The sequence below is a fragment of the Molothrus aeneus genome, chromosome 1 (genome assembly GCF_037042795.1).
Source record: "Molothrus aeneus isolate 106 chromosome 1, BPBGC_Maene_1.0, whole genome shotgun sequence".
NCBI classification, from domain to species: Eukaryota; Metazoa; Chordata; class Aves; order Passeriformes; family Icteridae; genus Molothrus; species Molothrus aeneus.
The window spans coordinates 48,813,373-48,825,807 of NC_089646.1; the positions used below are offsets into that span (position 1 = coordinate 48,813,373).

At 40.3% G+C, this 12,435-nt stretch overlaps 1 protein-coding gene across 3 annotated transcripts in view; it reads right to left on the minus strand.

Annotated features, from left to right (window-relative positions):
- Positions 1-11,999, minus strand: part of STAC (SH3 and cysteine rich domain) — a 72,553-nt gene extending 60,554 nt beyond the window's left edge. The window contains exons 1-3 of one of the 3 annotated variants that reach the window (XM_066556704.1): positions 11,940-11,999; positions 11,702-11,792; positions 10,999-11,136 (exon numbers count right to left, since the gene is read on the minus strand). In XM_066556704.1, the coding sequence (XP_066412801.1) occupies positions 10,999-11,115 (117 nt within the window). In that variant the 5' untranslated portion in view covers positions 11,116-11,136; positions 11,702-11,792; positions 11,940-11,999. Of the gene's footprint in view, positions 1-10,783; positions 10,888-10,998; positions 11,485-11,701; positions 11,793-11,939 lie in introns of those variants that run through there. The other 2 variants (XM_066556696.1, XM_066556711.1) reach the window with 2 other exon arrangements.
- Between the last annotated feature and the right edge of the window lie 436 nt (positions 12,000-12,435).

The window sequence follows — 12,435 nt, forward strand, 5'->3', positions numbered from 1 at the left end:
CTGCATAGACATATAAAGACACCATGAGGTTACATCAAGGGGTAAATAGGTACCCACACACAAGGAACAGGCCATGTAAAACTAGAATATGTGAGGAGGTTAAATGCAACTGAAGGCATTCCTCTGTGAATAATGCAAGTACAGCTTGAGTATAGGTGAAAGGGAAAGTACAAACTGTGGGGTTTGCTTTTTTTCCAAGAGTACTTATGGCCTGAGCATCAGCATCCACACAGTGTTTATGAAAGGTCCTTTTCCCTAACAGAAGAACCACTATCCATTTTCTTAATAGAAATATCTAAACTTGGCTAAGCCTGGAAACATGGAAGGTTTTCCTGTAAAGACTCATGTATCAGAGAGCCTGGTCATGGTTTAAAGCATTAGTGTGAGAACAGGAGCAGAGAAGGAAGAAGGAGTCATTGAAAGGCAGAGTGTGAGTGAGTGAGGTAGCACAAAAGTTAACTGGATCTTTAATGGTCAGGAGGATGATCACAGCAGTCAGATCTGCCTCCTGGAGCTGCCATTATAAGCAGTTCTGGGAGGTAGATCTAACTGCTGTGAACCTGCCAAAGACTCCTGCGTGCCCATACTTCGTGAAACTGGTACATGATTCATCTTCTGTTAAGCTGGCTACAGCTTAACAGCAGCACTTCACACTCTGAAGCCTGGACAGGCTCACACTTTTCTCTCTCTTTCTCATAGGTGCATAACTTCCCATTATAGGACTGTCTGCAAACAGCAGTTTCGCTTAGCAAAAATTTTCAAAGTTTGAATGATTTTGTTCCGCGGCGGCATAAAAAAAAAACCCAACTGCAGCTTTTCAGAATGTCTTTGAGAGGCCTGTGGGCAGGAGAAGGGAAAGTCAGACAGACTAGCCATGCAGGGGGACAGACAGCTGACCAGTATTTGTAGGCAAGGTTCAAGACCTCGCTCTGACAGAATCTCAGTGGTGCTCACCTCACTTAAATTTGAGCTTTTAACTCAGCTGTAGCTGCCTACTCTGGTCAATAGAAAAAAGATTTCTGCTCAGAGAGGCTAATTTAGATCACACAAAGCAGGCTTTTCCTCAAAGTCACCTTTGATAAAACAGTTTTGGTCCGTGTTCCATTTATAACAGAGGAGGACTGAACTACTAACTTACCTGCCTATAGTTGGTCGCTAATTACAGGTGAGGCTGTACAATGTAACCTGGGATGCATTTTTCCCTCCTCTTTTGTCTGGAAATTTCACTTGCAATCAGGGAAAGCACCTTAGCAAAAGTTTACACAATTAAGAAACTGAACAAATTGTCAGAACCAGATGTTTTGACATTGAAAAATAAGCAGTAAGTGCTTTTTTTTTAAAGCACTCCAGAAGCATGCATTTCACTGGAATGCTCGTTATCAGAAATATTTGGCAACTCATTACAAGTCACCTTATGTTTATTTGTAAATTATTCCTTAATTAGATAATTTAAATTAAAAGATGTGTGAACATAAGTGAGAAATTATCTAATACCACTTATAAATAATATAAATAAGTACACTAAGAGATACAACAAAAATTGTATATGCCAGGTCCTTGAGTTGACTAATACTAGCTGATAAGAATAAGTGCATTTTGGGCCTGAAACCTCTTAACAACTGGATTCTCAATTTAACTGCACAGCTGTCAGGGACACTGACAAATTTACCATGCTGAATGTTTTGTTCACTCATGAGCATAGAGATGCCCAGTCCAGGGCTGTTTCTCACTGTATGCACAAAGGCAAGAGAGGCTGGGTCAGGGCTTTTAGACTCTCATTTCAGTCACAAGATATTTTGATTTTGGGAACCACAGAATTTAAACTGGCAAGGAAAACACTGGCAAATCAATGACAAATAGTACACCTATATAAGTGACAGTTTAGAAGGTGACTTGTTTGCATTGTGCCAGAAATCTGACCCTTCCCTTGGCTGACAAAAGCTGATGTCTCCCTCCACTATGAATGAGTAATTTTTGCAAAAAAAAAAAAAAAAAAAAAAAGAAAAGAAAGAAAAAAGAAAAAAGAAATTGAATACTGAGATAGCGGGCATTTGTCTGTAAGACCACATTTAACAGTATTTGCTATATCAATCTGTCAGGTTGACTTTGCCCTCTCACCTGTGGCTGTGCCTCCAAAGCATACATTTCTTTGTCTTACTCTGATGAATAAGTGAAAAAAAATTCTAAATGCAGATTTTAATAGCTCTGTGAATACCAGTTTATAGTATTTTTTCTCCTTTCTTAGTTAAGCCTAATCATCAGTTACTGTAGGTCAGCTTCATTTTCCTTTTCTGTTCAGAATATTAGACTGCCAAAATGATCTTCATTAATAAAGCAATGCATGTGTGGCATTTTAATAAAGCTTTCAAATGGCACTCAGAGATGGAGCATATTATGTCTACAAAAAAGAAAAGCATTAAAGTTGTTGCTGTTACTTGCCTAAAGGACTGCAATTCCATATTGAACTTGCAGCCTCCTGTGGCTGGGAAATACCTCTGTCTCACAATTATTCATGCTATGGTATTTTTAACACCAGTGCAGCCCCTAAACAGTAACACTTTCATTTGACAGTACTTAGCAAACCACTCTCATTACTTAAAAACTGGTCAGCTAAGAAATGCTGACCTGTCAGGGAGAAAAATTCCACGAGCCTCTAGTAATGTGAGACTACAGACATGAAACTCATTTTATTTTAATAAATAAGAAGATGGGCAAGCCATTTGTCACATTTAAGTGCTGATGTCAGAGACCAAAGAAATCTGTTATTAAGACATCCATGGTAAATATATTTTACAGGGTTCCTGAGTTAAATTCCCCGACAAGGAGCATTTACTCTCTCAATTGGTCTACTGAATCAAAGGGAGTTTCCTCCAACAGAGGCATATGTCAAAGGCAAACAAATTCATCATTTCAGTCACTCACACATAGATTTCTCATTTTCACAGCTGGTCCTCTTTGCTAATGAACATGCAAGGTTTGCTTATGCTTCAGCACTTTCCTGGGAAATGCTTATTTAACACTGAATGACTGCTTGCCTATGCAACTGGAAGTTGTGCAGGACTGAGTACTGTGTTAATAATATTCAACTCACACTCACATCTGAAAGCCTAGTCTTCTGCCTGACAAACATGAGTATAAATTTATCAAATATGCAATCTTATACCCATCAGGAGTATTCTGCAATGGGTCCTAGGCAGTAGGCAAAATCCCTGTCCTACAAAGAATTACAGTTTTCTATCAAATGGTTAGGACTTACTTGAATTTAAATTAAATAAAGTGCACAGGAAAAATGAACCTCTAAGCCATGTTTTGGATTTCAAAAATCCAAAACTGATGTGCTCCATTACCCTGAAGAAATTTCAGGCCTTCAGCACTCTCAGATACTTAGAGGCATATTTTAGACCGTATCACTCTTTGGAGTGTGACACAGAAGGACCCAAACTTTTAACAGCAGAGCTGTCTTGAATGTACTAGGATGGGCAAGAGACATATAATTTCTCCAAAGCTGTTGCTACTAATACGAATGCTATGAAATGAAGATAAATGAAGAGACTCTGTGAATGTGTGCTCTTGGAAAACTGCATGAAAATAGTTACCTCAAAAAGGAAATTTGGACTAAGAAAAGAATCTACAAAGAAGGTGGGGAAGGGAACAAGAGAAACCAAAAAAGTAAAACAAATGCTGTGGAAATTGAACTGGATCTTTCAAGCACAGTTCTTTAGGTCACAAGATATTAATTGTCAAGAAAAGCTGAGTCCTTTGAAAATGTATTTTAGTAGATGTCAATGGACAGCATTGGGCCAGGGAAAGAAAAAGAAGAAAAAGGCTGTGGTACAGTAAGGACAGGATAAAAGGCTGGTGTGGACCTTCAGCAAGCACTTCAGCTTACCTTCTTCCCAGAACCATGATCCTGGGGAAAAACAACTGAAACAACAGGAAAGAGATTACAGAAATTTATGGCACGGCATTAAAAAAGCAGTTCAATGTGTCTGTTGAGGTGAAAGGGAAAAAAGAAACTAGTTAAGCTCTGTTATTAAATTTTACTTTGAAAGTCTAGAAACAAGTTTCCTTAACATGCTTTATCAAGACAGAAATGATGTAAAGTGAAATGGAGGTCTCTGTTGAGAGGCAGGAAGTGTGATCACAGCAAATACAGATTTGTAGATCTGACCTCAACAGAATTTGACAAAACCAAATCAAAATGAAATAATAAAAAAAGAGAAATCTTTCTAGACCACTAGACCAGTTGTAATGAACAAGATGAACAATTTTCTAGACAATTTTCTAGAAAATGTATTACGTCAAAGGTAGACTGTGTCTATTTGGATTTCATTTAAATTATTGAATATGTTGCTGAAAGGGAATCTATTAGCCAAGACACAAAAGGAAGAAAGTTGTAAATAAGTTTTATGGAAAGTTCAGTGGGAGATGGATACTGTTGAAATGAGAGGTTGAGGGCTGGTTATTGGTGGAGTTCTTCAAAGAACAGCACTGACATAATTTTAGGGTCAATATTGCTCTCTCTACTTTTATTACTGGATTTTTTGCAAAGATTACACAGGCCATAAGGCCATTTCCCTCTGGCATTGTTGAGGAATGCATTTAGCACAGACAGCTCTGTGTGTGCAGCTGCAGACTGAGCTCTGGGTGGCAGGACTCCAGGCAAGACTGTGAACTGATGACCCTTTGCATAACAAAGGGTATGGGGACCTGTAGCACAGCCTGGTGATCAGACACAGAGACATGGCAGGGCTGAGGATTCCAGGCTTTCCCAGGCTTATCTTTAAAGGTGCAAACCCCCAGGGTTTCCTTGGTTTGGGGTCCCACCTTGGAGGCAACCTCTTCAAGATGTTTTTTGCTATTGCACCGTGATTAAATTTTTTTAAGGATCGAACTATCTGGAAATGTGCTATGGGAAATCTGGGGTCAGGTGGGTAAGGAACCCCGGTGTGACTCTGTGAGTGTGGGATGTGAAGCTGGGAAGAGGCCTTGGTCCCAGCTTGGGTGGTCCAAGAGGGACTGTGCAAGAGCAACTCCTGGATGGTCAGACAGGGATGCTTCTTTAACATGAGGTGGGAAGCATCATCACATATGAGGAGGCCTTGGTCTTGAGGGATGGAGTCAGGGAAATGGTATGAAGTTCAGCCCTCGAAATGCCAACTTCTGTGCCAGAGACCTGATTCAAACCACTGCAGATGAGGACAGACAAATGTATCCTGCCTGGATCCCCTGGAAATTCCAGAAAAATAGAATGGAGAACTCTGGTTCACCAAGGGGTGACTAGGAGACACAAAGGTTAGAAGCGAGGTTTCTGGGAATTAATGATACTGTGCAAGCTCTCAGAGAATACCATGCACAAACTCACTCTTTTTCAAGAAAGATTATTCAATACTGAAATGGGGGCACTGCTCTGCTACCAGAATGAGGTGAAGAGTAGAGAGTTCATTTTATGTCAGCCCAGATTATTTAGTATAAAAATTAAAGGTTGGTAAGAGATATGAAAGTCTATTATGTGATGGAAACCTGCACCAAGAATGGAAAGGAGATATTTAAACTAAAGCAATATTACTAAAATTACAATGCCACACAAGCTGTCAAAAAATAAATGTATACTGGAATTAGAAGAGGATGAAGCATAGAGGATATCCCTTAGCCATTTTTAGACCATACAGGTGTTGGCAAAGTAGTTTAGAAGTAGTGGTAAAAGCTGAATTCAACAGAATTACTTTATGAAGAGGAATACAGTGTAAGAGACTGGACCATGGACTGAACTCTCTTCCAGCTGTCTAAATAATTTGTTTTGTTTCAGTGAAAATTTGCACGATTTTAAAAATCCATTTGTTTTTTACTTACCACACCAGATTTCAGTCGAGCCATTTGTAGTTGTAGAAATGTAATAGATGTCTTCTCCATTTTGACACCATTGAAAGTGTGAATAGAATGAACCGATCACATTTCTACTTTGTCTTAGATATCTCAAAGTACCTAGAAACTTATCTGACATATATATCAAAGTAAAAACAATACCAGAGAGTTTCAATCAGAACAGGAAGAAGAAAGAAAAGTCAAAATAAGTGTAAACACAAGAATGAGTCTGCTGAGGAGATATTGATTGGTTAGAGTATTACTTTCCTGCTTTAATGAAACTTTCCTTTACATAATTTGTTGCAAAACATGTAAAAATACTTAAACTAATTTCTTTCCCTTAGTCTTACCTTCACAGCATGTACTCACCATTTGACACAGAGGCATGGAAGTAACACTGAGAAGGAAAACTGTTCTTTCTTCCCCTTTCATGGGATGTTTTTAAGCTGTTTGGTATTCCTTTGAAGACTAGAGCACCAGTTTACATGCTGGGTATCTATCACTGGTGTGGAGGGTGAAACACTAACTGCACACCATACTCCCTGCCCTTTTGAAATATTGATGAGTAACCATCTATGCAGCCTCATAAAGTATTAACTCTTTAAGTGGGGAAGATCTCTGCTTAACAGCATAGCACAAGTTCTAAGTGATTTAAATGCCACATAACCCAAAGAGTTTCAAGCTGTTTATGTTAGTTCAATATCCAATATTAACACCTGGTTTTGAACCTCAAGTAAGCAGTATTGCTCTATTGATCCAGCAAGACAGGTATGTAAGTCCAGTCTTTGTGATAGATGTGGGGATATTCATAAATGAAGTTCACATCTTGAACTTCAATGCTTAATCGTTTTATTGGCTTCCTACTCTTTTCAACTTCCATTTTATGTACTGCTTATCAGGCTAGCTCGTGTTGGAACTACTGCTGCATCTCCTGAATTGCCATACCTGAATTTGAAGATAATGGTCTGCATTTCCCTGAATATTGTCCACTAGGTAGTCAGTGTGTCTAAAAGAGTCAGATTGAGGCTGATTCATTTATTTTTTGAAATACATAGTCCAGATACCATATATATTTGGATATCTAATTTATCTTTTTTTCTTCAATTTTTTAGCTGCTCAAATTACCAAGCTGACTTGAGCATGAGCAACTTCTTTGACCCATGAATTTGTGGTTCAGAGGAAAATTTTGAATCTTTTCAAACATGTGTGATTACAGTACAACACAATTATAGCTGTATTTTAGCAAATACAGTAGACAGAAATGGGAAAACTGTGGAAAAAAAATTGGTCTTCAAAGAAATCCATCAATATTTTCAAACAAGTAACTTTTACATGACAGATTGCCTGCTGTGGTCGGGGTAGGACTTAATAAACCCTTCTGAGGTATATGAGAAAGCCTGAAAGACTTTTAACATATTGACACGGAACTCTAATAGCTTGAAGATCAGCAGTGCTAATCTACCCTAGTGGCACTAGCTCAAGCATTGTAGATGCTCAGGTGCCCCCTAAAACTTAAATTGCTAAAGGAATTTTCAAAGATAACCCTATTTCCTAGGAATACCCCAGCCATTGCTCACAGAAGATTGATAGCAACTTGATTCATAACTAAAGAAATGAGCAGAAGTGGGTTCTTTCCTCTTCATATACAAATGCCAGTAAGGTAAAACAAGAATAAAGTTAATAATAAAGAATTATGTGCCAGCTACACTAAAACACAAAGAAATCATGCCATGTGTAGGATTCCTTTCTTTGGATACATATTTATTCAAATTTTAGTTTTCTTTACAAAATTCCAAGGTACATTTAGATAAAACACATCAGGAATATGATCTCTACTTCCACTAGATTTCTGCTTATATTGCTAAGTTAGTGGTTAAATAAATATGCAATATGTCTTTAATTGCTACCATCCAGAAGAAATTTTCCCTCAGGATTCATTAACTAATGACTTCCTCCCTCGCTGAGTTGTAGATTTACAAAAGACTTTGGCAAACTAGTAATTTGCTCTCTTGGAAACCAGATGTAAATGTCCCAAACAGGTGGGAGCCATAACTACAACTACATAAATGTAAAACAATTAGCAATTGCATGTATTTGTGTGGTACCCTCCTAAAGTCATTCTCCTGATAAAGTATCCACTCAAGTCATACTGAGGTGTGAAGTAAATGTTTTCAAGAGCAAATAAATCAGTTTAATAAATTAATTATTAGTTTTGCAAGATTCTTAGCCTCTCAGGCTTTAGGGTTTTTAGCACAGTAGCAGTACATACAGTACCACAGGATGGTTCTTTCAACAGCCAGGGTGTGCTCACCTGCAGCTAGGCTCCTAATCCACAGGAAAAGCTGGAGGGAGGCTTTAGCATGTGTTTAAGAGTGAGCTGCTTTCCTGCAACAGAGGTGTGTGACTAACACGAGAGTCATCCTTCCAAATTTCAGCTACTTGGTGGCAGCCTGAAGTTCTGCCTCTCAAACTCAGCTCTAGTCAGAAGTTGCAGTACCTGCTCTCTGTTTTCCTCTAAGTACACTCTGGAGGGTGAGAGATAAAACTCATTTCTGGACTTTAATATGAGCAGGGATTATGTGCCACCAATGTCTATGATTACACTGGACTGGATGAAGCTTGCAGCTATTAGTTCTACATCATTTTTTTCAAAATTGCTTTTCTGCTGAAGTGTTTTCAAAGGCATTTTGAAGGTTGCTATTATCCATGTTGGTTCTCTTTGTATATTTGGAGTCATAATAAGTGGAGTGTTTTGCCACAGAAAAAAAAAATCTGTCAAGTTTGAAGTGTTTTTTCACAGAAGAAAGTTGTTCTGGCCTAATTAGATACTGCACAAACAGTTTTGCAGTAAATGCAGCAGACATTAACTTGTTAACATGGGTGCAGAGAGTTCCTGAAGAAAGCCTAGTTTCCTGTGAATGACAGGATAGCTCCCTCAGCATGGGACACCACAGGATAAAAGCAGAAGAGCAAAAGCAAAAGCAAAAGAAGCACCTATGCTTCTGTCAGACTCTAGTTTCTGAAGCACCTTAGGAGTTATCTTAGAAAATAAAAAAACCAAGATCAAGCATAAACAATATCTTTATGAAATCACAGAATTTTTTCCATCCTCCTGTTTCCTTGGACCAAAAAAAGAAAACTTATTACCCCAGTAATCAGAAGACTCTTTTGACTCTATCTATTGCAATGACAATACATCATTCTATCTGATCATATTTGCAGTTCTAAAATGTGAATACACAGATTATTAGTTTACTAAGAATATCTCTATCCAAGTAATGGCATCAACTGCATGGTCATAGCTTTTGCCCATTCCAGTGGATTGCTTCAAATGCTCAAAGACTGAAAAAAATTGATGATGATAATGTTTGATTATAAACTAGTTTGCAGCCTATTTGTTCTCTGTCCAGATGTGCCCAATTCCTGTTGTCATCCTTGGAAGCACATGGGTGCACAAACAGCAAGAGGGAACCCTCTGAGCAGCTCTTCACTTTCTCTGAGTTTTGGATCCATGCCAGTCTGTTTCGGGAAGAGCATTCCGTGACCCAGCGGGAGAGTCCCTCAAGCACCGTTGTTACCAAGTGGCACATGGAGCTCCTGAGCCATTCTGGCACAGGGTGAGGCTCCCAGCTGGGATCACAGGGGGCACACAGCCCACCAGGCCCCATGCACAGCCCACAACACTTGAGCAGCTGGTGCTGGCAGGGCAGTGAAGGCTGCTGGTACTTTTGGGACCTCACTAGAGGCAAAGCTTTCCACTGCCCATATAACACTTCAGTAATTCCAGAGAAGTGGACTCAGGGGGGTGGGATTTAGGTACAGTATCCTTTCAGAGCCCGGGCTTATACCAATAATCCATTTACATTTCATTTTCCATGAACCAGGGAGACTCCAGTAGAGCTAAATGGGTATAGTGAATACTGTATGCTATTATTACTGGAAAAGCTCTTCTCTTTTAAAGAGGTTGTATCACACAGGGAATACCTCAGCTCTCCTCTTTGGAGTACAGCTTCTAAATAAATATATAAAATAAAGAAGCCTAAAGCCCGCGTCAAAACTCTATCCACACACACAGATAATTTGAAATCACTCTCCGGAAAGTGGAAAGCTGTAACTGCACAATAATGTAGCAGTCTTTCTATATTAGACCCAGGCAGCCACTGCCTTTCAACTCAGACCAGCACAAGAGCTTCCCTGTCAAGCAGCTGTTTTGCTCACACCTCCTGAGGCTTTACCCACCTGTAAGCTCCTAGTGACAAGACCCCCCCCATTTTTACATGTTTACACAGCATCACTATGAAGTTCAGAGAAAGATCTGTCAGGTGCTATCATGGTATCAATCATAAGTAAGAGAGGATCAGTGAAAGCATATTATCCAAGTCAGCTGCAAGGAACTTTCATTATGTAAGGTTACTACTTTGCCTTTTGCCTCTCTGTCTTCCAAGTAACAGCCTGGCAGTCAGAAAAACTTTTCACATGCAAGTCAATTAAAAATTCAGAGGCCATGCCATTTGAGCCGAAAGTTGATTTTCAGTAAGGTAAATTGAACCACATTGAAAAACTCACAAACAGAAAAAAGGCTGTGAAAACAAAAATCCTTTTCTTTGTGATGTACACACGTTGTGATAAAGCTGTGACTTATGTCCTGTTTTAAGAGACTCATTAAACAGTGAAAGTTCACTGATGAGTGCCAGAGAAGTAAAGTCAGGTGAAATACCCCAAGCCGCCAGACAAAATTATTTTCTCTGAACCTTTGAGGAAAATCAATTTTTCCAACAAAAACCCTTTAAGTGATCTGATACTTGGTGTGAAAATAGCTAACACTGCACATTGACAGCGATCCCCTCCCCGAGCCCCGTCACTACCCCAGGATGTTACCGTAACAAGGAGAAGAAAACACAGGCAAAAATCCACAAACCCAAACATGTCAGAAGGCAGGTATTTTCCCAGCTCAGACTCCTGAGGTGACAGGCAGAATTCAGAAGCAGGAGTGTCGGAGCAGGCACCGCAGTCAGAGGTGGCTCATTGCACTCTGCCGCTGATCCTGGCACAGGGCTCCAAATGAAAATCAAAGCAATACATCTCTTTTCAAAACAAAGAAAGAGGGAAAAAAAAATCTCATTCTCTGAGTACCTTTGATTCCTGGCTGGTAGTTGATGCTGGAGAGGGGGGCTGCTCTGTGCTCTCCACTTCATTCTCTTTCTCCACACTGTCCACGCTGACTTCAGTCGTGCTGCTCGGAGGAATCATTTTACCTCTAAAACACCGCTACTATCAGGGAAAAAAAAAAGCTACAGATGGTTCTTGCTTCTTTTCATTTAGCGTCCTCTTTCTTCTCTGCTCTTCTAGAGCAAATGAACTCCGATCGCTTGGTTTCACTATATTTGCCAGACTAGAATTCTCTGGATTTTCTTTTTTTTCCCCCTTCTCCTCCTCCTCCTTCCCCTCCTTCCTCCCTCCCCTTTCCTATGCGATTGTGCTGCGAGGGAGTAAGTTATCGATGGTTCCGTAGGTCAGTTGTGTGCCTGCTTTTCCCCGATACTCCTCCCCTCCATATGAAGCCTGGAGGTGTGGAGCAGCGTCGTGACCGCCAGCCCCACAATCAGAGGGGAAGCAGTAAGCCCAAGCCACAAACACACAGACAGACAGACACACACACACACAGACACACACACACGCACGGCACTGGAGGGAGGAGTTGTATTTCTAATGCTGTGAATAGCTCTGGAGGAGCATGTGCTGTCATAGTAGTGAAAGAAAGTAACGCGTGCATGCACATGCACACACACACACACACAGAACCAGGCAGTGTATATGAGATTTGGAAGCATTTTACCTTTTAACAGACTGGTGAAGACAGAGTTGAAGGGTATCCTTATATTCTTTCATGTCTTTCACTGAAGAAAAGGAAGCCCAGCAAAAGGGTTCTAGAAAAAGAAGAGGAAAATTACTCTTTTTCCTTGTCCCAGAGAAAATTATTTAAAATCCCAGCTATTCAGTGTCTCTAAGGCTCCCACCTTGCCCACATCCCAAACCTGCTAGCAAATGACAAGACAGAGTCAGGGGAGAGTAACCTGTGGATCCACATGTTCCTTGCTCCCCTCCCAGGCAGGGAAGCCCCGCTCTGAGGCATGCACACGCAATCTGGGTCATCTGGAGCTCCCACTATCATGCACATACTATACCTGTAGGTTGTCATAGTGATAACACTCCATCAGGCAGCAGCAGAGCAGAGGCAGCCATTGGGAAGAGCCTGTTGGCTTCCCCCAGTGCCGTCATTCCGGAGGATGCAGCACCTGAAGTCATGCTTGGGTCTGCAGTACTGCTGGCAGAAGGTCAGCGTGACTTTGCTGTCTGCCTCAGATTGCTTTATATTGCTTGAGGTTTTGCCTCTGATTTAAATCTGCTGCAAAGGTGCTTGTCAGCTCTCTTCCCTGCTGAATTGAGGTCTGTATTGTGAAAGGTTGAATGGATCTGCTTCCCACCAGATACGCTTTGCTGAGCGGGTGCCACTCCATATGGCTGGTGGAGATGACTCTTTCATTTAAAGAAAACAGAAAAAAGCAACCC